The sequence below is a fragment of the Fonsecaea pedrosoi genome, assembly GCF_000835455.1.
Source record: "Fonsecaea pedrosoi CBS 271.37 unplaced genomic scaffold supercont1.7, whole genome shotgun sequence".
Classification (NCBI taxonomy): Eukaryota; Fungi; Ascomycota; class Eurotiomycetes; order Chaetothyriales; family Herpotrichiellaceae; genus Fonsecaea; species Fonsecaea pedrosoi.
The window spans coordinates 1,127,332-1,149,808 of NW_013550609.1; the positions used below are offsets into that span (position 1 = coordinate 1,127,332).

Below are 22,477 nucleotides of genomic sequence, written 5' to 3' on the forward strand. Positions count from 1 at the left end.
CCACAATCAGAGATACTAGAACGATAAGAAGTGGTGTCTGTGGAACGGCGGAGTTGCCCGCCTTGTAAGACGAGGCTGAAACGCAAATAACTGGAACAAATCCTTAAACTACATACTCGGACAAGGTCTCGTGTACTCATCAATGGCTCATAACACATTTACTCGTTGCGAAGGAAGAGATATTGACGTGCTGTGGTGATGCCAGGCCGAACATCGGGCGCTGCCGGAGCCATCATACGTGGCAAGGCTTGTTCCATCTGGTCCTTCCAATATACCGGCTTTTGCACGTCGGCGGGCCACCAGTCAAACAGAAGAAAGGCTTCATCCTCAGTCCAAGGTCCTGTCGGCGCTTTTACCCCCTCTTCGGTCGACCCTCTTCTATCGTGACTGTTCGTGTCTAAAGCATTGGTATCGGAGGCGCACCGCTGAATTTTGCTTGGACTCTTCGACTTGGGAGGGCTTTCCCTTGCCGCTGGGTTGCTCAGCAATCCCAAGGGGCTTCTTGCTTCAGGTACAACGGGCTCCGGCATCACATTGGATGTGTCATCTTCCACTGCATCGTTCGCAGAGAAGACCCGTCGGAATTGGCGTATGTCGGAGCTGTTGGACCGTCCGGGGAACGTGTCGAACGGATTGGGAATTCGGGGAGAGACCTGGAAGGGTGACCGTGGGCGTGGGTTTTCATTATTCACCAACGATCGAGTATCGATGTCAAACTCCAGTTCTGCTATAGTCACCGCCTCATCCGAGACAGTTGGGGCCACACTGGGTTTCAGTGGACTTTGTGACAGCGCGCTGATGTCAGACCCTGGAAAGGGAAATTCCTCTTGTGTCGGGAGGGGTCTGGGAGAAGGTGAGTTTCTCTCAAGAGTTTCCTCTGGTATAAATAGAGGGCTGGAATGGAGGTTGTCTTCCTGCACTAGCCCATGGACACTCGAAGCAACGGAGAGTGACACTTGATCTCGCTGCGCATAGTCATTCACATTGGCGTCCAACACATCCATTGACAATAACGATACGACTTCCTCGTCAGGCGAACGTTCTTGCGCTGACCGTGGGCAAGAACTCTCGAAGGTTTGCAGCCTTGATGCAGCCTTGGTAGCTTTAGTAAACGGTAGCACACAAGTCAGCTTGGGCCTGGGCTTTGGTTGGCCGATGAGCAACCGTGAAGTACGCGCGACTGGTGGACGGAACGTGGTTGAAGAGTCCCCATTGGTGCGTGTCTTCAGTTTTTCAGGGGCTTTGGATTTCTGTCGTCTCTCCTTGCTCACTTTCTCTTTCCCGGCATCCAATTGAGGGCGTAGCGTTGGCCTCACGCGTGGTGATTCAGGGGTAAGCCACTGCTCGTCTGGGAGTTCATTTACCACCACTCTAGCTCCCAGCCTTGTCGGCTTCGTCACCTGTCGTATGGGCTCTTCGTCGAGCGACAAATCGATCATGTCTTCACACTGCATTGGAGGCCCACGGGTTTGCGGGACGGTCTTACTCGGCTGCATGGGCTGAGGTAAGCGAGGCTTCACAGGCCGGACTGGTTGGTGGACATGGTCGATTTGGTTTTCCTTGTCACTGTCAAGTCGCTGCTTTTTCTGAGGCGATCCCACTAGCCCTACCCGATTAGCGGACCGTCTCTGCTCATAAGGAGAGTGTGCTGGTAGCCTTGCACGCCCTGGTCGACCTTGAGAAGGTCCCAGCACTTCCAACAACGACTTGGGCCTCTGAGAGGGGCCAGTGGACAGGGGCCGAGTTGCTGAGGCCGTCGTCTGTCGGGGAAGAGGAGTTGGCTTTTCTGGTCGTGCCCTTTCGAGAATTGGGGCCAAATCTGTCTGAGTCTCACCGAGACGCTCCCCGACTTCCACCCTGACACCGCGGTCCAGCTGGATCTCGACACCCTCAGTAAACTCCTCCTCTTGCCTGTAATGGAGGTCCCCGATGTAATTTTTCGCGTCGTCATAGACCATGACGCGTCGATTGAAGGTGTGGAACCGCAACGAGCCATCGTGCCATTTCTTTGCTTTCTTGTGCAGGTCGCGGGTGTAGAGACAGCGGAATTCATGGACGGGGGCGGTGTTTTGCGTGGGAGCAACGGTCAACCTGGCAGAAGCAGACCCGCCATGGGTGGAAGTGAGGCTGCTCATTTTCACATTTGCAGCGGCACCTGGAGACGAGGGGATGAGCTGAGGCTGAACTGGTTGTCAGCGACATCCTGTACAGAGGCACCCAATGGAGATGTTGGCGGAAGAAGCAGCGTCAGTCATCATGAAGAACGAAAGAAAAGTCTCATGGACGCCCAGTGACAGAGCAGGCAGCGCAGGTCGCTGATTGAACGTGAGTGGATCGATGAGTGGGTGGGAAACGCGCGTCAACTGAGGCTGTAAACCCGGATGTAGAGGAAGACGAGAAACCGCAGGGCTTAAGTCAGGGAGGCCCAGGCTTCATCCGCCCCCGTTAAGCCCCCCTCCCCCCGCCCGATGATCCCTTTAGTTAAACCCTACCCAGTGACTGCCTATGATATGAAACCCTGAGTTACTGAGTCCCGTCCCTTTCCCACCTCCCCCCCTACTACGTTTTGTTAACTTGACATTTATTATTTACTGCTGTCCAACTAATTTTCTCGCATGCTCCTCGTGTACCTCACTTAGATGAAAGAAAGGGTAAACTTTTTGGACTGCTGGTCAGTTACCTACCATACCGATTTTTAATACTCGATTTTCTTCTCCTTGCCGTATCCGCCGCCGTTCGTTTTCTTCCAAGCCTGGCCGAGCCTCTACACCGTCGATCGACCCAGACTCCGACTACCGGGAGCAGACTTTGGTGGCAGCGGCAGTGGCAGCGGCGGCAGCAGTCTTGTGCCACCAAAAGGGCACCTGCGCTCTGCTCGTTCTCGAGTGAACTACTAGAGTCTGGCAGCTGGAAATCACATCCGCATCCGCTTTTTGTCTCGACACCCTCATTCTGGCCTCCTCCAAAGAAATTCCTCAGGCCACTGTGCTTGTGACGGTCTTGCCCTTGCCCCATAGCCAGCAAGCCAGCAGCCATCATGCACAGTGTCCAGCGGCATTTTGGCAAGTACATGAAAAGGTCGGCCGATGAACAACAGGTGTCGGTATTGCTCAAGGACTTTGAAGAGGCGGACAAGTTGTTGACAAAAGTATGTCCCTCCCCATATTCTCTTGCTCGGCCACCCTCTGACCTTTTTTTTTTTCAAGATTATCGAGGCTTCCAAAGCATGGCGAGAGTCGTGGACCTCCATCCTCACCCACCAACACCGCGTGTTTGACGAGTTCAGCATCCTGTACGCTCCGATTGTCGGGGCCAGCGAAGATTACCAGGGCCATGTCCCCGTCCAGACCCCCGATCACGTTGTCCGCAGGACCGCCAGGATCAAGGGCGAGTGCGAGGATTTAAAGAGAGATCTTACCGAGGATTTGGCTCAGGTTGAAGAGAGGCTCATCAAGCCGGCTCAAAGTGCAAAGGACAGCCTGCACAACATGAAGAAGACGATCAAAAAGCGCGAGGATCGAAAACTCGATTTCGAAAGGTATCAGAGCCGGGTTGACTCTCAATTGAAGAAGACAAAACGGTCGGAACGAGACAATGTGGCCCTGAGCAAGTCCCAGTCCGAGCTGGAAGCGGCCATCGAAGCATACCACGCCGCCGATGACAACTTGAGAGGCTGTCTTCCGCGGCTCCTGACGTCGGTTTTCTCTCTGCTTCCTCACTTTTTGGCAGCCCAGATCCAGATTCAGAACAACTTGCTGGGACACTATTACACGGTGCTGCACACGTACTGCACAGAGGAAGGATTCCCGTCTCCTGCTCCGCCCATGGATGAAGTGATCCGACTGTGGAACGACGCATTCAAACCGGTGCAACGCGAGGCTGAGTCATTGGCCATCTTGGCCAATGGAAAAGCAGCCAGGTCGTCCATGGAGAATGGCAACCCTCCGGTCAATGGCTTTCGCCGCCCAAGTGGCTCGGCCCTCACTGCACATCGCCAGCAGTCGGTCTCCCCCGCGAGGGCTCTTCCACCGTCGCCATCTTTCGAGCCGAAGTCCAAGTTGTCATCCTCGCCGGCGGCGTCGTCTATGCTCAGTGCAACCACCCCACAGGAATTCATCGCTAGCCCGTCACCCTCGCAATCCGCATACCAGACTCCGATGGCATACTCTCCAGCAGGGCCGAACACAGACTATTTCTCTCGTGATCGACAGCACTCTGGAGTCTCGGCCGTCTCTGCTGCGACGGCGGCATCGATTGCGCAAAAGAAACGTCCTCCCCCACCTCCCCCAAGACTACCCTCGCAACAAACCACATTTGTAACAGCACTGTACGATTTTGACGGCCAAAGTGAGGGCGATCTAGCTTTTCGAGAAGGTGATCGGATTCGGGTGATCAAGAAGACTGAGAGCACTGATGACTGGTGGCAAGGCGAGCTCAGGGGAATGAAGGGACCATTTCCGGCAAATTACTGCCAATGAGGTAGTAGTCGCATGGGACAGGAAAGGAGAGCTCGATTGAAAAGACTGGCCAACTCTGTTGGCTTGGATGTATTTGATGTCTTTTTCTTAACGACTTAGCAGGGGGTGGATGGAGCTGAACAGGCTGAAACAAGCCTCTAATAATAGCAAGCGACCGGCATAGACGTGAGCAACTCGAGCAAGCGAGCGCGCAAAGCATGATTTGAACACAAGCAACCCGGAGGGCATTGGAGCATAGCAGAGGGCACGGAGCAGGCTGTCGACATTGTATTGCGTGCAGAAAAGGTGCGATATACCCAACAATAAGGAGCAATGGTTTCGATTGGTGACGAGTTCGTCGTAGACGGAAGTGAGTGATGTCGTTGAGTTCTGTAGAGCCTTGTCCATGGACTTGATCGACTGTGGGGGTGGAGGAGGAAGTGGCAAAGGCGCAGAGGAATCATGTCATTCCTCGTGAAAATGGATACAGACCGAGACGGAGAGACTGATTGGCTGGATTAGTTCAATATATCAAAAAAAGAAAACATGACATGACATGATTGATCGACTGACTCTTTGACCATGTAACATTATATATAACAATATTCTCCCTCCCACCCATATTGTCTCTCCTTTATCCCACACATTCTCTGCCATCTTAAAGAAATGGCGCCTCAGGAGGAGTCACAGACCACAACGTCAGCGTCAGCGTCGACGTCAATGTCAACGGCGCCACAACCCGAAATCCTCGTCCGCGGCCTGACGTACAAGTTCCCCGACGGCTCGACCGGTTTGGAGAACATCAACCTCTCCCTCCCCGCCGGGTCGCGGACGCTGCTGATCGGGGCCAACGGGGCGGGTAAGACGACGCTCCTGCGGCTCCTGTCGGGCAAGAAGCTGGCGCCGTCGCGGGCCATCGCCATCGCCGGCGTCGACCCCTTCGCCTCGGGCCTCGAGGGCGTCACGTACCTGGGGCTGGAGTGGGTGTTGAACCCGATCGTGCGGACGGACATTGCGGTGCCGATCTTGCTGGAGAGTGTCGGTGGGGGACATTATCCCGACAGGCGGGACGAGTTGGTCAGGATATTGGACATTGATCTCTCGTGGCGGAGTGAGTCCCTCTTCCCTTTTTTTTTTTTTTCTTTTTTTCTTCCCTCCCATGCCCCTGAATTTATCCCTCTGCCCCGCCCCGCCTTCGTTCCTTTTTTCGAGAGGGAAAAGAGATAGCGAATAGCGATGATGAGGAAAACGCATCAAAACAACTAACAAAGATTACCCCACCCCCTTCTGGGTGGTGGGTGTGAGACGAACAACAGTGCACATGGTCTCGGACGGCGAACGCCGCCGCGTCCAACTGGCCATGGGGCTGATCCGACCGTGGGACGTGCTCCTCCTGGACGAAATCACCGTGGACCTCGACCTGCTCAGCCGCAGCAACTTCCTCGGCTGGCTGCGCGGGGAGACGGACCGCCGCGGCGCCACCGTCGTCTACGCGACGCACATCCTCGACAACCTGGTCGGCTGGCCCACGCACCTCGTGCACATGCACCTGGGGCGGGTGAAGGAGTGGGGCCCCATGGACCGGTTCGACGACGAGGTCGACGATTCGACGGCGAAAAGTGGCAACAGCAAGCTCGGCGAGTTGGTCCTCAAGTGGTTAAAGGACGATTTGGCCGAGAGGGGTCCGCGAGGGCATGGAGTAGTGGGAGGAGGAGGAGGAGGAGGAGGAGGAAGTCAGGCAAAGACATACGAGAGTTTCGAGGGCAAGGCTGGGTATGGGCTTGAGAAGACGCCGGAGCTTTGAGTTGATCGTGACGATGGGGAGGTACTTTTATGTTTGTCCTGTTCGTTCTACACGAGGAACTCTGAACGGCGATACCCGTGTGGAAGACTGGGGGGAGAAGGGGGGCCGAGTCTGATCTTCAACAAGATCAACTCATTTCATTTGAGCATTGAGCACTGAGCATTGGGCATTGAGCGAGCGCATCTACGCATCTACAAACCGCATTTTCGCTAGGCGCTGGAAAGAGGAGAGACGGAAGAGGAAAGACGGAAAGAGGGAAGAGGGAAGAATTTGGTCTTAACACCATGTATGTCTATATCTATATCTACATCTATCTGCAGAGAAGGGAAAAGTGAAATGTGAAAAAGCCCGACTCGAGTAGAGTTGGTGGCACCGCCAGGCTGGGTCTTTGGATTCGTCATTTCTATCCCTGTCTCTATCTCTTATACAGACCCGACGCGCGGTCACGAGGATGGAAAGGAGGAGGTACGAGTCATCTAACCCTCCAGAGTCTAGGCACCCATCGGATCATTCCTTGGTCACCCTCCGTCCTATCTAGGTACGCCAGGCCAGACCAACTCAGATCAGGTCAAGCAAGATCCAGGAATGTGCGATTCCGACATCTCCATTGTCCATTCGACCGCGTGGCTCTGTAATGTCCGTCACATATGTGCCTGGATGGCAGCGCGGCACAAGATAGAGGCACAGCAGCGAAGACAAGCCGGGAATCTCGTTTTCCGGTCCCTTAGTTCTCGCTTGCGTAATATGCGGGTGTGGGAGACAATCCTCGAGGGGTTTCGTGAGAATGGAGCAAATATAATATCAGAATAGCCACAGGCAAGACCCTTCTGGGCCAGTCGTTCTTCTCAGTCTCCTCAGTCTTTACTCGTGGTACTAGGTAGGGCTGTTTCGTTGGACATGAATACGAAACAGGAGAAGGTCGGGTGGAGAAAACGAGTCCTTGGACGAAGCGTACGGCTGAGAAGCATCATCGAGTCTCGTGCGTCTGCTCTTTGGTTCGTGTCAAGCGTCTTTCACCTGCGATGGACCCGCGTATCTAGTCGTCAATGGCTTCATCCGGGCCCTCGTATGTACGGGCTGAAAGTAGTGAAGCTGCTCCCTCAATGCGGGTGATCACACTGTGTCCGCCATGCCAGGTCAACAGAACACCCCCTATTCCTGCGGGCAAGCATGCTCCACGTCGACGTGTTGCTCCATGGAGCACAGTGTGCACAAGCGAAGCGGCGCACAGCTGATCACAAAACAATGAAACATGCAAGGCATCTTCTGGATGGTGAATAATAGCTCATCTGCCCATGCCCACGACGTCTATGCTCAGAATGCGTACTGAGCCATCAGCCGAAGCCACGGCTAACAATTGGTGACCCTGACCATCACCGTCGAGTAGTCCTCTAGGCTGCCACGCCAGCCGGTTCACCGTCTTCGAAGGACAGAGGTGTCTGGGAACCTCGACCGTGTGCAACACCCCCAGGTCGCCGTCCACGTCGATACTATGTAGTGAAATGGTGCCGTCATCTTCGGCCACCGCGAGGACTCCGCGCGGACCGTCAGCACAGACGGCAGATGTGGCAGCAATAGCGGTGACGGGGCCTTTTCGCGCGATCGAGGAGCGCATTGAAAAGTTTGTCTCGTCCTCCTGGTCGGCAGCTCTCGACCACACCTTGACGAGTTTGTCGCGGCCGGCGGTGGCAAAACTTGGGGTTTTAGTGCTACCCACAAGCCAGGTGGCGTCCAGAATCATCCGTGAATGTGCTTTGGCGTTGATGGCGACGCGGGTCCAGCTCTTGGAGGTCCCGTCCGCCCGCTTGAATACGGCCCATTGTCGATCCCGTCCCACACTCAGCAGATACTCTGAGTTCGGTGGTGAGAAGGCAAGTCTCGTGACGGTGAGCGAGTGCGCCGACAGAGGCGGTTTGATCTCGTTCCAGTCCTGTGTGTCGTAGAGGCGGATCACCGCGTGGTCGAGGGAGCTCGCTCTGCACGCTGTGGCGAGAACACTGCCGTCTGGGGGTGTCGCTGCCTCGGTGATTTCTGAGCCGTGGCCATACAGTTTCTCGTGCTCGGGCCACAGGGTGTGCCGCGCCAGCAGGTCTTCCGTGGGTGGTTCTTGAATATCGAGCAGGGAAGACCCTGCCCCGTTCGACGTGGTGTTTGGATCAGTCGTCTCGTTCTCAGCGCCATCGCCCGTCTCCTCGCTGTCGTCCATGGCCTTGTTGGACAGACCCAGCACCGGGATCGCTGCAGTGTCTGGCATTTGGCCTACTTCGGGAGGCAATGGGATCTGACACAGTCGATGGAGCATGTTTGCGATATCTTTTGGTTCGTTAAACACGCGCAACAGCTTTTCATCCGCGCCCGAAGAGAACTGACACGGGGTCGTGCTCGCGATGCAGTTCAGGTCGTATCCGTGAATCTGAGGCCGCGAGAACTCGTGCCAGCTCCGTTTCCCCCCCCTCTTCCACTCGGCATGCAACCTGGTGGTCTGATCGGAACTGGTGGAGAGCAGATAGGTTCCGTCGGGGGACCAGCAGATCCCGTTGACGGAGTTGGTGTGTCCACCGATGCCGAACCTTTGCGTCCAAAACTGTGAAGCCTCGTCGCACTGCCACAGTCGCCAGCTGCCTGTGCGGCCAAGACAAGTGACAGTCTTGCCATCTGGTCCCCAAAGTCCTGTCCAGAAGCCGCCAGCAGAGCCAGTCGCGGTAGTGGCGCCCTGTGCTACACTGATCTCTCCCAGACGAGACATGCTGACCCATATCCCCGACGACGGGTCTGGCTCCCATATCGAAAGAGATCCGTCGGCCGATGCGGTCAGGAGTTGGGTACCGGTAGGACTCCACGCGGCTGAGTAGATCCAATCTTCGTGGCCCAGAAGTAATGCCTCGAACGTGATAGAGTATTGGTGCTCTCCGGCACACACGGTCTGGATCTTTGCCGACAAGGTCCTGTTTGCGACCGCGACCCCGTTCTGCCCGGCGAGTGGTTTCGTCGCGCTGCTTCCTCCTAGCTGAAAGCGCCAAAGACGGACATATTTGTCCTGGCTTGCAGAAGCCAGCAGGATATCGCCATCGGGAGTCTGCGTCAGGGCCAGAGATCGTACCCATGCTTCGTGTCCGGTGAGAGTGGCATGGAGATGGAACTTTGGGGCAGATATCAGACCCTCGATGGCGTACACTTGGATATCATTCCGAGTGCCTCCCACGACCAAGTAGGCGTGGTCAGGAGGAGACGTGGATGGAAAAGTACGGACTGTGAGAGCCAAGGGGATGAATCTCGGTTTGAGGGACAGCGTGGCCGAGGCTTTGATTTCGGTGTCCCGAACTTTCCAGAGCTTTACTGTTGTGTCGGCCCCTCCGGTCGCCAGGATGCTGCCCTGGTCCAAAGAGGCGATGGTGTTGACGGCGCCTTCATGCGCTGCCGTCTTCACCAGACACCTCCACTTCCGGTCACTGGCCTCTTGTCTCCACACGGCGATATCTCCATTTGCACCGCCAGAGACCAACAGTTCAGGCGAGCCGTCTTGGTCGGGAGCCAGAAATCTCACCGCCGTCACCTTCCCCGTGTGCCCAGAGAGCAGGGCGGCCATGCCGTGGCCCGAGTCATTCTGCGGCGACCACACACCTACATTCTGGTCGGCTCCGAAGGCGAGGATGCCTGAGCGGGGGGACCAGTCGGCAGCTGCGCTGTGTCTGTTCCCGCCGGCGCTGAGGTACTCGTCTTGAATGAGAGGATGAGACATTACACCCAGAGAAATAAAAGTGGAGGGAGTGAGTGAGCGGGAAAATTTGATGGGACTGACGAGGACAGAAGTTTAGCCCTGCGAGCCGAGCTGAGACATAGAGTGACGTCCTCTGTGCGCCTCGTGCGCTCCCGTCAATCTAATTGATATTTCTTTGTAATTGTAGTGGACTAGATCTGTCAACACCAGGCGATATGTAACGAACACAAAGTAAAATTTCTGTTTCTTGCTAGTGGCTGCGGCCGCCAAGCTTCTAGCGCAGCGCCATACGACGGTGTCACGGGTGTCTTTTGTATTGAACTGCGCTATAATTGTTCTAAGCCTTTTAGCTTAACCTTATTCCTGGTATGCCAGCCCGATACCAATCTCTATATAAAATACACATAGTGCCTCGGTATACAACACATACAGAGGGATGTCACCCTGTCATAGACGAGCAACAAGACTGTCCTATTCTGTAGAAATGTCCTCACCAGTCACGAATAAGTTCTCCCCATTCGGCGACCTTGAGAAACTCAACCACATATGGATATTCAATTCCTTGTCAATCCATTGAAAAGATGAGCGAGAAACTCCTGGCCATTTTGGTCCCACCTTGCGCCTCGAAAAGATACCCGGACAGGTGTTCGATGTTGAGAACCGCAATTCGCAATGCCAGCCAACTCCGACACAGAGAAATGACGGAACTCCGCTCAGTATTCGTTCAAGGGCACCGCAAATCCATCGTCGTTTCCAGCCGACAGCACTATCCCTGGATGCCAGACGTTCATGACCACCAAGGCAAATACCATCGGTATGCCGTCAAAGACATACTCGCACCACTCGTGGTTGTTGATGTACGTGTTCAAGCTGCTGCCTTCACCGGAAGAGAACTCGACGATTCGGTAGACGATGCGGTACTGTGCAGGAAATCTCAGTCTCCAAACCAGACAAATTTTTCCAGAGAGCATTTGACAAATACATACGGTGATCAAGAGCAAGGAGATCTGCACGGCGTGGACTCGCATTTTGGCTTCCTTGGACGTCTGGCCGCGAGGTATGACCCAGTCAAGCTTCCGCGTCAGTCGCACGGTCAGGGCAAAGAAGAAGACGATCAGTGCTTCTTGAAACACCACCCCAAACGTCACAATGTGAATCCCCGTCTTGGCCGAGTTTGGCGTCTTGCTCAGGGTCAAAAGGCCGCCACCGATCTGGATTATGAATGATCTGCATTGCAACGTCAACGAGGGGCGCTCGGTCTCGCAACCAGGAAGCTGCAGACATTATATCACAACAGACAAAGATCTTTCCCATGATGTTGCCCCCCAGCCCAAAGACCTTGGTCTTGGGCAGAAAACACCGGACCAGCCGCGAGATGATCATGTAGTCAAAGGCGTTGACAAAGATTGGGGCCAGAAGATTCAGGAGGAAAGACGCATCATACGCTCCTTTTTGGGTAGGATGCTTGGCCGACAGGAACCGGAAGGCAAAGGCTGCCGTCTCCATGAAGGCACCGATGACGACGACAAGACAAAAGAGTTGTCGGTGGCGCACGGCCTGGTATATGTGGACGACGGTGGTGCCCAGGAAGAGGATCGCGAGGATCAATGCTGCAGCGACGGAGGGGCAATATGGCCACAGGTTCGAAGGGTCATTGAGGGCTAAAGAAGCGTCCGTTTTTCAGCCAAATTTGCATCATGGACGAGAGACGGGTCGATCACCACTTACGGAGACATTTCGACGATGGCATTGTACAAGGACAACGGGTGCTTCGAGAGTCAGGGAGGTGGGAAGGTGTAGTCGGTCGGTAGATCGGCAAAGAGACAAGCTTTTCGTTCCACGTCTGCTATCCAGAATCAAAGAGGAGCTCCATGGTTCTCGGCGTCGACAGATCTCTTTAAGAGGAGAGGGATTACCCTTCTGCCTGTCCTGAGACACAATTCCATCCGTAAACTGGGCCATCTGAAGGAACGACACCACCGCCGAACTACTCCCCCCCCAAACAGCCAGCGATTCGACGACAAGCCACTGATAGCAGCTGAACCAAACCCGTGTGCCCCGTCAGGAACTATGCCTTACACCGCATCAAGTCCCGTCGTGCAAGCCCAGGTCCCAAGTCACCGCACGCGCGCTTGTAGGAGGCTGTGCAAAATGGGGAAATAAAAAGAGGAGAATAGCGCCCGTTCAGGTATTCCTTTCGAAATCAGTCTCTCTCGAGCGTTTTATGCTCGCCAGTGCAAAGGGAAACGGGACAAGGCGATTGGGCCGGTAAATGGAAGGGGAGCAGCATCGTCGACGTCGAGTAAGCAAACAATTCATTATTCGCGACGCATTCCCGCTTTGGGTCGTTGCCGCCAGCTAATAAGTGACAAGGCCTGGCCGCTTTTTATGCCGAACATGGCTCATTCCGCGATGGGAGGGCTGGGAGGGGTCCAGGTCGGTAGGATCAGGGGTAGCGGCTATGATGGGTGGCTCCGTTTTCGGTCGGCTAGTACTGTGGCAGTGCATCTCTCAATGCTATGTAACAGAGGTTCGGTATTGGGGCTTGTCTTGCAAATATGTCTGCTTCTGCCTTCCCACCGGAATAGTCCAGAACTCCCCTAAAGTGCCGAACTTGGTCGCAACGAGATTGTTTCCTCGGCGACATTTGAATGAGTTGCCTTGTTGGTGATCCAGAGGCCGCCAGCTCCCTCCGAGCTCCCTCCAAAATGCCAATGCTTCAGGTCAGCCGTCTTGACTTGTACGGCGCGTGGTCGGTGAGATTCCCTCACAGCCTGTGCCATCCACCCAAAATTTCCGGTCGGAGTATTCTCTTGGATCCACCTTGCGTCCTCGACATTCATGCGACCGCTCAGGACTTTCAACCTGATGACCATTCCGAGCCAAAATAAGAGCAGGAAAGCTAAGAGAAGGAGTGTAAGGCCGGAGAGCATGAGAAGTTCCCATAGGATGTGCGTGCGCTGCGTCAGGCACCCTTGTGTTTCTGAGGAGTGCGCGGTGTTGAGGAGGTAGTTGTCGCCCCCTGCAACCATGGTCATTGAGTTGAGAGTCTGTTCCAGGATACCTCCAGTGTTGTTGGATGCAGGTGTGCCCGTGCCCTCGTATACCGAGCCTTGGAACATTTCGGCCCAGTTCTTGAGAGTGTCATGTGAATGTATCATTTCCTGGATCGGTTGTAGGTAACCGTAGGTATCATCTAGAGTGCATTGGTAACTTTGCATGTGCTTCGTCACGTTACCATATGGAGTGATATCGACTGAGAACCGTACGTCGAAGACTGTGCCAACATTCTCTCCAACAGACGTATCAAGCACCACTAAGTGGGATGTGTTTCCGATCGAGGCGGAGACGGCATACGGTGTGTCGTACAGGAGATCATGTTGCTGTAGACTGGTCACTATGTCGTTGACTGATACGTCCCAGGGATAATCCAGCTCAAGCGAATTCCTGTCGCAGTGCCATCCGCCAAGCAAGTCATCGGCATCAGCACTGAAATTGACATCTCGATTTGCCTTTTTGTAGACTCCCTTCAGGCCGTCGTTGAGCAGGCTCGTCGTTTGCGCTTGGGATACGACCGTATACGGCGCACCATTCCATGGCACCAGTTCAATGAGGGCACTCGAGACCACTAGGCCGGTACCGAACTGACAACGGTCGTGGACAGGCACTGACTTGATAAGAGCTGAAGTAAAATCCGAGCTCAGGTTCAGGAGGTAAGCAAAGATCATCAACAAGCTCAGCCATCCGCCTGGCAGTGTCTTGACCACACGCAAAGCATACAAAGAGTCGAAGCTTCCAAGCCAAGAAGTCATGTACGGCAGTGGAACCGTCCGCCGCTGGAGAAGTCTGACTTTCGCCCGGGCGGCCAGACATTTGGTCCCCAGAAGGTTAATGAGGATAAATGCAACAACGAAGAAGATACGAAAGAATAGTCGAACATCAGAGCTAGAATAATTGAGAAGTATCCTCGCCATGTCGACCGAAAGCCTCGGATTGTTTGGATAGGAAGAGGAGCCTGATGGAAAACAGTCGGCTGCGAAGAAGGCAAGTGCATCGTATTTCTAGGTGGCCGGCATGATTCCATGGAGGCACTGCCGACATGACCCTGTTAGGGCTGCATAAAACTGGCCAGTATTGTCGTGGAAATTCCAGAGTCCGTCAAAAGTCCCTCCGGTGTCTGGACCGAATGTGGCTTGCTGAGTCTTTGTTCTGGGCTGTTTTTAGCGAGAAAATCGACCGATTCGGCGACGTAGCCTTGTGTTCGGCAAGGTTAATTGGTGTGTAGCAACCTACCATTAGTACCAATCTGGCCACGGCTTGCAGGCGAACCAATCTAGTCGGCCACGCCGTCTGTCTCTGTGAGTACGGTTTTTCATGGGTGTCAAGGGGTTGCGCGAATCTGCACCCGAGGTGTTTCTGGCCCTTTGCGATAGTCTGCCCTCGCGTGGAACAAAAGTGCCGAGTTCGAGTATAAATCTTGGAACCGTCTCGCTGTGTCGCGCGTGTCTCAGCCTGATCTTGGATGTGACCAAACTCTCGCCCTGGCTTCTCTTGCAAATCTAACCATGGCTTTTGCTCTCATGTCGAGCGCTGTTTTGAGCAGCCTTGCAGGTGTTGTGGTCGCCCATGTGAATGTCTTCCATGCCCGACAAGACGTGCAGACCACATCAGACCTTTCGTATTCGGCGTTGTATTCGTCCTGCACGAACTATGCGGCCACATGCCCCCCTATCGTGAGCTGTGAGTGCATCATGTCACTCCTTTGAAAAGACACTCCTCGGGGACTAACTGCCAGATAGCCTGCGTCGGCAACTTCTGCGCCTCCTGTGCTTCCCTGGGAGGTAGCGCGTTCATCTCGTGTTGCGATCAAACCACGGCGGCTGATTGCTTCTCGTCGCTGTTGCTTGCTACCACGACGACCACCGACGATACCACTTCTTCAAGAGCCGGGACCGGGTCAATCACAGGCACAGCATCCATGCCCGTCGACTCGTACTCGGCCAGTTGTTTGCAGGTCTTTTCCTTAATTGAGTCATGTGCTGCGGCGACTTCTGGCTTCACTTCCTTGGATGATGGTGATCAAGCCAGTTGCCTCTGTTACTCCGGCTCAGCCTATAACCCAGGCCCATTCGACCAGCTCCAGAGCGCATGCATTACCTACGCGTCCACTGCGGACCCAAGTGGTCTTTCCGTATATCAGGCGGCGGCGGGGCTCTGTACTCGGGTCGGGAATGTGAGGAGCGCAACAGCAACCATCAGCATCACAGAGCCGCCAGCCCCAGCCCCTACCACGTCTATCCCTGTGGCTACTCACACGCTGTCTTCACTTACCTCAAGTACTGCAACAACCTCAATCCCCGTGGCAAGCGGGGCTTCTTCCAGACAAAATGTGAGTACTTCTTCCGAGGGATATGCATCTTCTAACCAAAGGTTCAGGTTCCTGCGGGTTGGCTCCTGCTCCAACTATTTTGGTTGTTCTGAATCTCTTCCAAGCGTACAGCTGTTGGAGCCTACTCGAATGAACAGCTCGGTGCCTGAGGCTGGATGAAATTGGCTTATGCTCCATTGACAGTGCAGCGGATGGAATGAGAGAATGAACGGTACATCATATGGTGGTTATCTCGCGGTGTTTGACAGCAGACGAAGGAAGAGACCTTGTTCCCAATGACCAGGAAATCAGTTTACATGCCCACGTATGCCTTGACGTTTGAAAAAGCCATAAGCGAGTACGGGTGCCGAGAAGTACCAAGTAATTAAAATGAGACGCTTCGAGTCTAAAATCGGATCCCAAACCTGACGACGCCAATTGCCTGCCACGTGATGAGAAACGTCCCGAACGTCAAAAGAGGGACTAGCTTGCCAATCCCCGGAAAATCTATATTCCGCCAAATGGCCCGGGGGATTCGGAAAATCCAAGTCGCTGCGCTGTTCTTCAGTTACCCCGTATCCATTATCCAGAGTCCAGGATATCCTCATTCGCAGCCCTTCTAACAAGCATCGCATCTGTACATCTTGTCGTCACAGAATGTCCGAAACCATCGATATCACGGTCGAGTTCACGTGGGTCGAGCTTCCCACCCCCTGTTTGATCGCCCACTGATGGAACCCAAGTGGTGGCCTAGAGATGCTCTTTGACAATGTGTCAAAACACTCCTTGTCGCTTGCCAAAGACGCTGATGACGGGGAACCCCCTACTGTCGGATACCTGGTCAAGTACCTTTGCAGTAATCTGATGAAAGACTCGAGAAAAGAGCTGTTTGTCCTCGACGGCAATGTGTATGTGAGAGTCCCGTCGATACTGGAACCGCAGCGCTGATACGGCCCACTGGAAGTCGACCAGGGATTCTCGTTTTAATCAACGACTCTGATTGGGAACTCGAGGGCGAGGACAAATACGAACTCGCCAACAAAGATACTATACTCTTCGTTTCTACTCTCCACGGTGGCTGACCAGTGGACCCGATCACCATACAACAGCCCACACTGTTGACCTTATGTCATGTCGCATAGATGATACCTTACGTCGAACACATGGCCGCACAACTCTCGCAACTTCGGCTCCAAATAGTCTCGCGGCAGTCCCCACCACATCACACCACATCGTGCATCCTCACCGAGAGGTTCTCAGAGTCTTCTGGTGTCTTGTACCCAGAGGCTGGTTCTGGCGTACTTCTCCCAGTCCTCGGACTAGCGAGGCCACTGCCCAGGCCTGGGATCGGGGTGGCGAATCCGCTGGGTGGCGCGGGCGCCTTGATGCCTTCCGGCGAGGCAGGAATGATCTCGGGTGGAAGGTTCGGAATTTTTATCCGCTTTGCTTCATTGTTGTAACTGGCGGGGATAATCTGAAACGGTTGTCAGTGTTGGTCTCAGAGATTCTAGTGTTCAGAAATCACCTCGATTATCTCGTCTCGTGGGAACGATAGGAAGGGTATGTCTGGAGCATTACATGCCATCAGATACCCGTAAAGCACGCGGAGGACGCTTTCGTGTGCAATGATGAGAAGGTCGTTCTGCTCCCTTTCCAATTCAAGAATGATGGGCTCCAGCCGAACTGCAACATCGTGGTAAGACTGTTATTGTCAGCGCAACCCAATGCATCCAGACCAAATCGTCCCTCACCTCTGCTCTAGGGAATCTGTGATGGTACGGGTCCAGATCGTGCTTCACCACCTCTTCCGGATATTCCTGGCGAATCCTACGCTCCGATTTCTTTTCGCACACGCCAGGATTAAGCTGGCTCATTTGGGACCTTTGCCTCACTTTGAACCCCTTGTCTTGTAGGTATGCTGCAGTTTCCACGGTCCTGCGTCTCGTAGAAGTCCAAACGATGAGTGGTTTCAGCGGCGTGTCAATCCCCCCCTTCTCGATCAAGGCCCGTCTCTCCTCTTCTCGATGCTTGAGCAACGTCTCACTCATTTTCTTGGCGTAATCCTTACCCTGGGGTGAAAGCCGCGCATCAGCTTTGAAGGATTCTTCTTCCAAGGTGGTGCCCGCACGAGCAAAATAGGTATGTCGAGATTTGATGTGGAGGTTCAACAGATAGAACACAATTCGATGTGACAAGTAACCGAAGCTCGTGTTATTGACCACTAGTCTCTCCCCCGCGTTGATCATCTTGATCCAGTCGAGGTCCGGCTCCTCCATGGTCTCAAAGTGTGGAATCTTTGCAGTTACTCGGTTCAGATAATGTTTGACTGCTTCGGCCTCGGGCCAACCTATGTAGTCGGGTGAGGAAATTTTGACACTGCGGACGTTCTCTTCGATGATGCGCTGGTCGTCGCAGCTTGACTCAATAAACAGACACTTGATATTGTGTTTCGCGAATTCTTTGGCCAGTGACCTGCGACCAGCAGACAGGGGGTTGACTGCGTCATAGATGGCGATCTGACCGTTTTCATGGTTGAGGAAGTGGTAAATATCCTCTCTGCACTTCTTGAGGATCTTCTGCCTCAGCAGTACCGACGACGCCGATGCGTTGACGAAGAAATAATCATCTGGGACATCCTTTCCTGGACCTACAATAGCTCTGCGATAGTCTCCCAGGTGAAAGATCCGGGTTTTAACACCCAGCCATCGTAAATAGCGAGCCAGTGCCACCGAGATGTGAGTCTTGCCGCGAGCCGGCAGCCCTACTGTAGTAATGGCAATCCGACCAGCATGGAACAGTCGTCCGGACTCGGTGCTGTAGAGCTGGGCGGGAGCGAGTTCGCTCTTTTCTGGGAGATCATGTATTGCGTCAACAAATGTGCTCGACTTGCGTCGGTAGCGAGGTGAATTGACCGCCGATTCGGCGGTTAACAGAGTATCCATGGTGAACAGTGAGGGCTCGCTAAAGAGTCCCAAGTGGGATGATAAGTCACAACAGCCAGGCCTGGAGTATGAAGAGTCGCGCACGGTCCTGCGGATGTCTCTGATCTCGTTTAAAATGCTCGGTCCCAGATCGGGTGTGTTCCTTGACAACCTGCCAGCTGGAAACGCGGAATGCCTTCTCGTTGTTTCTATACATCCATAGTCAGATACTAGCCAGATACTTTCATGAATGTTGATGTCCGATCTGATAGGCCGTTTCGATAAGGATGAATGAATGACTGTCCATGCAACTGCGCAACGAAAGCAAACCGGGTCGGTGATAAGGCAAGAAGAAATATGGGGGGGAGGTCCGAGGTTGTTGCCGTCCGATGATAGCTTTCTCCACATTGCCTCTCATTGGCTGAATAGATTAAAGCAGCAGCTAAGCTGAAGTCCTCGCGACGCCGCTTCTCCATTGGCTGACGATTTCACTTGGCACGGGTTGCCTGCGGTGGACTTGCCTAGTACGGAGTTACAGGGCCAATTCTTCATAGATTTCCCTGCGCCTGCAAAAGTCGAAGCTCCAACAGACACCAGATCAACGCAGTCACGAGCATCTTCTGCCCTTCAATCTTCCTCCCCCTCCCTTCTCCAATAACCCGCTCGATATTCCCGTCCTCTCTCTCCTGGTTTTCGCAAAATCAGACGGTTGCTAGTGCGTGCCGAGGTGCTGCACTTCGATCCTGAAAGATGGCGGTCGTGGTCGAGGAGAAATCATCATCGACATCTGTCTTGTCGTTCTTGACAGACAATGCCATCGCCGCAACCATTGCAGACTCTTACTCCGGTCTTTCGGCTAGGAGGAAGTTGTTAGGCCTTGAGAATCCTGGAACAGTCGACAATATCTCGCGCGAAGTCCAAAAGGATGTTCTCCTGTCTAACTTCATGTTCTCCGGCTTGCGCTGTGACTTGCAAAAGGTCTTCAGCATAAACCCTCTGTTTCGCCTACAACATGGCTTCGCCATGGGCTCCCAAGCTCTACCGCCCTGGCAACTAATGGCGTTGTATGGCAACTCTGATGTAAGTCTTCCTTTGCCATTTGGCTGATGATAATGAACCATGAACCCCGACTTACCGATTTCAATAGGTTTTCATGCAAGCTGCTTACTCGAGCGACCGGTCTTTGACGGCCTGGGGAAACCTTAGATGGTCTCCACGATTCGTCACCAAGACGCAGACTTCCATTGATCCGCGACAATCCCAGACAATGGTACAAATCGAGAACGAGTATACGGGTAGCGACTTTTCGGCGTCCGTCAAGGCCCTCAGTCCATCAATCATGGAAGGCGGTGTCACGGGTATTTTCATTGGAAGCTACCTGCAATCAATCACACCAAAGCTTGCACTGGGACTTGAGGGTGTATGGCAACGACCCGCCTTGAACAGCAAACCTGAGACTGCGTTGTCATACTGCGCAAGATACAAGAGCACCGACTGGATTGCTAGCGCACAATGGCTGAGCCAAGGCTCGTTGGGAGCTACATACTGGAGACGGTTGACCGACAAGGTCGAGGCAGGTGTTGATTGCCAACTACAATTTGCCCCTGGCTTCGGAGCGGGCATGTTTGGGGGTCCGCGACGAGAAGGAACAACAACCGTGGGCCTCAAGTATAGTTTCACTAACTCAGTCTACCGCGCGCAAGTCGACAGCACTGGCAAGTTTGGTGTGGTACTGGAGAGGCGTGTTGCACCTCCGGTAACATTGACCTTTGCCGCAGAGATCGACCAGTGGAAGGTGAGTTTGAACCAATATTCCATAAGCCAATCCCCAATTCCTTGCAAGACTCATGCTGACATTCTTTCAGAACACCCACAAGCTTGGTGTGGCTGTCTCACTGGAAGGTGCTCCAGAAGAACTGCAAGAGGTCATGGAGCGCCCAGAAAACCAGAACGCAATCCCACCGCCAATTTAGCGCCTGCGCGTGGTATAACTTCAACAACCTTCGACGATGTTTTACTACCTCTCCTCTTCACTCTCAAGCACACGTGCCCTTGACAACGCCGGAGCACAAAATGGGTCTCATACATTGGCGCAGTGAGCAGCTCACGGAGGCACATCCAAGAACTCTCCACAACCACCAGACCTTGTTCGCGGCTGGTGACTCTGCGAGGTCGTGATCCTACTCTATTGTTCAAGGGACAAAGGAGGAGTGTTCTACCTGTTCACTTTTCTCTATGTATCTGTATGTACGGGCAGAAAGACCATGACGAAGTTGGTGGGCGAGACGTGTTTGGTCTAGGATGGCCACCCTCGCTGCATGAGATTCGACCACGAAATCTATCGATACTGCATAATAGAAGAAAAAAGGGGCCCTGTATCAATAAAACCAGATGCTGGAGTTTTTGTGACTGCTTTGAAAAGTTGCCCCTGCTCCATGACCCAAGACCCGTCTGTTTGTACATTGGTAGAGGTTAATCCCTTCTATAGGCTTCGACAAGTGTGTCCATCAGCGGTTCGATGACTCTCCTTGACCGTGCATTTTTGCCTTCGACTTCTGCCGTCAGTGCTCAGCCTTACCTTGGTGCCTGTAGTTTGATGTCTGTCTCGATAACATGCTTGCCGCGGGGTTTGGAGTCCCGCAAGTTCTGATAACCCGTCGTCGCGAGAAACAGAGGAAGACTGATTCCAGGCAAAGGGAATTCGGGAGGGAAATTCTCGATTCAGCTGGTAGCCAAATGCAGCCTCTGTCCCAGGCTGGACAGCACCAGCGCTCAAAGCAGAAGATGACAGCAGCAGGCAGACGAATCAAGGAACGGAAGGGGAGGGAAGGAGATATATACAGACCGCCTTTCTCACCTCCGACAAGGCAGGACGGCTTAGCGAGACGATTGTCATCCGTGAGGCGTCTTCGACACAGCCTGATGGATGCGATACCGGGGGGTAGTAGTTTGACCCCCTGGTACCAGCACACCCTTCGGGTATTTGTGCTGGACAGGCTTGTGTCCGAGCTGTAAAATGTGAGGGCATGTTGTCTGAATAATTCGCACCAATCTAGAGTAATGCCAATATATTGACGTGAATTGTTTTGGTGTTTTGGGAAAGAAGGTGGGAAGTGGAAGCAAGGGATGGGACAGGCCCGGGTAAAGGATCCCTGTATTGGGCGAGTCCAGAAGGGACAAGCGGGCCGTCCACATATTTTGACCCTTGATGGAGGATGGAGTCATCCTTTTCCGAAGTCCAACTCACGCGGTAGTTGGTTGATGCAGCTGTGTGGGAACGGCGAATGACTGATGCATTCAAGTGTACGCGGTAGACGAGGTTGCATGCATTGGCTGGCCAGAACAGGGCCGACGTCTGCCTCGTCCACAATTGCGCTCGTGCATGTTGCGCTAACCATAGTAGGGAGGGGACTGTATGTTCCCACTGGTCTCGATGACGCCCCTTGCTTCAGTAGTCTTCTTCAACAAATCTTGCTGCAGTTCATGCTCGACTTGAATAGGAGGGCAGGGATGTGAGTGATGATACATCGGGAGAGATGAGTGACTCGTGTGGCTGGGCTAGAACAAAAGCGGTTGGGAAATTTGGGTCAAAGCTGAAGAGATGCGACATCTTTCTTGGGGAACTTTGGGTCCTATTATCGGAGCTGTTGAACCCTGTTGGGGCACGTTTGACATTCGATAGCCTTGTATGATCGTAGGAAGGAAGAACAAGGTACGAGGTACGGGGTACTAGTACCCCATTCAATGGTGGTCCACTCAGGCTGAACGAAGTTCGAAGGGGCTTACTCGTAGACGGAATTGAATCTGCAAAGGTCGAACGGACGAACCACACGGATGTCGGTACAACCTCATGTTTACTCGCATTAAGTTTAGACGAATCTGCAAGGATGAAGAGAGTGAGGCGAGCTGCGGGTGACAGCTGAGGTGCATGAAGGGCACTTGTGAGTCGTGAGACGGGTAAATGTGACCGAAAAACGATTCAACCCTTCGAAGAATCCTGTAACGAGTACGAGGCATGGCGGTAAAGCTCTCGAGCTGTTCAGCCTTCCCGCTGTATTGGTTCGAATGGATACAAGCAAATCTTGGTGATAGTGGCCTCGTAGCACAGCAGGCCTGTTAGCCCTCTAGAGGCAAAGCAATTTTGTTCATGCACATCATCCGTGGGTAAGTGGACGCAGAGAGTCAGGAGCTGGTGTCATGATTAGTCTG

The 22,477-nt window shown here is 53.7% G+C and overlaps 9 protein-coding genes across 9 annotated transcripts; 5 read left to right on the forward strand and 4 right to left on the reverse strand.

Annotated features, from left to right (window-relative positions):
• Positions 1-158: 158 nt before the first annotated feature.
• On the reverse strand, positions 159-2,135 carry Z517_10468 (uncharacterized protein; the record flags this gene model as incomplete). Its single annotated transcript, XM_013424079.1, has 1 exon — positions 159-2,135. The coding sequence occupies one exon, from the start codon at positions 2,133-2,135 to the stop codon at positions 159-161; it is 1,977 nt and encodes a 658-aa protein (XP_013279533.1).
• Positions 2,136-3,037: 902 nt separating this feature from the next.
• Z517_10469 (uncharacterized protein) lies at positions 3,038-4,478 on the forward strand (the record flags this gene model as incomplete). Its single annotated transcript, XM_013424080.1, has 2 exons — positions 3,038-3,148; positions 3,207-4,478. The coding sequence occupies 2 exons, from the start codon at positions 3,038-3,040 to the stop codon at positions 4,476-4,478; spliced, it is 1,383 nt and encodes a 460-aa protein (XP_013279534.1).
• A 645-nt stretch (positions 4,479-5,123) lies between these two features.
• On the forward strand, positions 5,124-6,261 carry Z517_10470 (uncharacterized protein; the record flags this gene model as incomplete). Its single annotated transcript, XM_013424081.1, has 2 exons — positions 5,124-5,568; positions 5,774-6,261. The coding sequence occupies 2 exons, from the start codon at positions 5,124-5,126 to the stop codon at positions 6,259-6,261; spliced, it is 933 nt and encodes a 310-aa protein (XP_013279535.1).
• Positions 6,262-7,546: 1,285 nt separating this feature from the next.
• On the reverse strand, positions 7,547-10,000 carry Z517_10471 (uncharacterized protein; the record flags this gene model as incomplete). The annotated part of the gene is made up of 1 exon (XM_013424082.1): positions 7,547-10,000. The coding sequence occupies one exon, from the start codon at positions 9,998-10,000 to the stop codon at positions 7,547-7,549; it is 2,454 nt and encodes an 817-aa protein (XP_013279536.1).
• Positions 10,001-10,692: 692 nt separating this feature from the next.
• On the reverse strand, positions 10,693-13,953 carry Z517_10472 (uncharacterized protein; the record flags this gene model as incomplete). The annotated part of the gene is made up of 4 exons (XM_013424083.1): positions 10,693-10,899; positions 10,966-11,206; positions 11,262-11,640; positions 12,594-13,953. 4 exons carry the CDS (start codon positions 13,951-13,953, stop codon positions 10,693-10,695), a joined length of 2,187 nt encoding a protein of 728 aa, XP_013279537.1.
• Positions 13,954-14,544: 591 nt separating this feature from the next.
• Positions 14,545-15,527, forward strand: Z517_10473 (uncharacterized protein; the record flags this gene model as incomplete). The annotated part of the gene is made up of 2 exons (XM_013424084.1): positions 14,545-14,719; positions 14,779-15,527. The coding sequence occupies 2 exons, from the start codon at positions 14,545-14,547 to the stop codon at positions 15,525-15,527; spliced, it is 924 nt and encodes a 307-aa protein (XP_013279538.1).
• Positions 15,528-16,004: 477 nt separating this feature from the next.
• Positions 16,005-16,429, forward strand: Z517_10474 (uncharacterized protein; the record flags this gene model as incomplete). Its single annotated transcript, XM_013424085.1, has 3 exons — positions 16,005-16,039; positions 16,091-16,255; positions 16,312-16,429. 3 exons carry the CDS (start codon positions 16,005-16,007, stop codon positions 16,427-16,429), a joined length of 318 nt encoding a protein of 105 aa, XP_013279539.1.
• Positions 16,430-16,569: 140 nt separating this feature from the next.
• On the reverse strand, positions 16,570-18,289 carry Z517_10475 (uncharacterized protein; the record flags this gene model as incomplete). Its single annotated transcript, XM_013424086.1, has 3 exons — positions 16,570-16,821; positions 16,873-17,049; positions 17,099-18,289. The coding sequence occupies 3 exons, from the start codon at positions 18,287-18,289 to the stop codon at positions 16,570-16,572; spliced, it is 1,620 nt and encodes a 539-aa protein (XP_013279540.1).
• A 729-nt stretch (positions 18,290-19,018) lies between these two features.
• On the forward strand, positions 19,019-20,241 carry Z517_10476 (uncharacterized protein; the record flags this gene model as incomplete). Its single annotated transcript, XM_013424087.1, has 3 exons — positions 19,019-19,348; positions 19,416-20,063; positions 20,134-20,241. The coding sequence occupies 3 exons, from the start codon at positions 19,019-19,021 to the stop codon at positions 20,239-20,241; spliced, it is 1,086 nt and encodes a 361-aa protein (XP_013279541.1).
• Between the last annotated feature and the right edge of the window lie 2,236 nt (positions 20,242-22,477).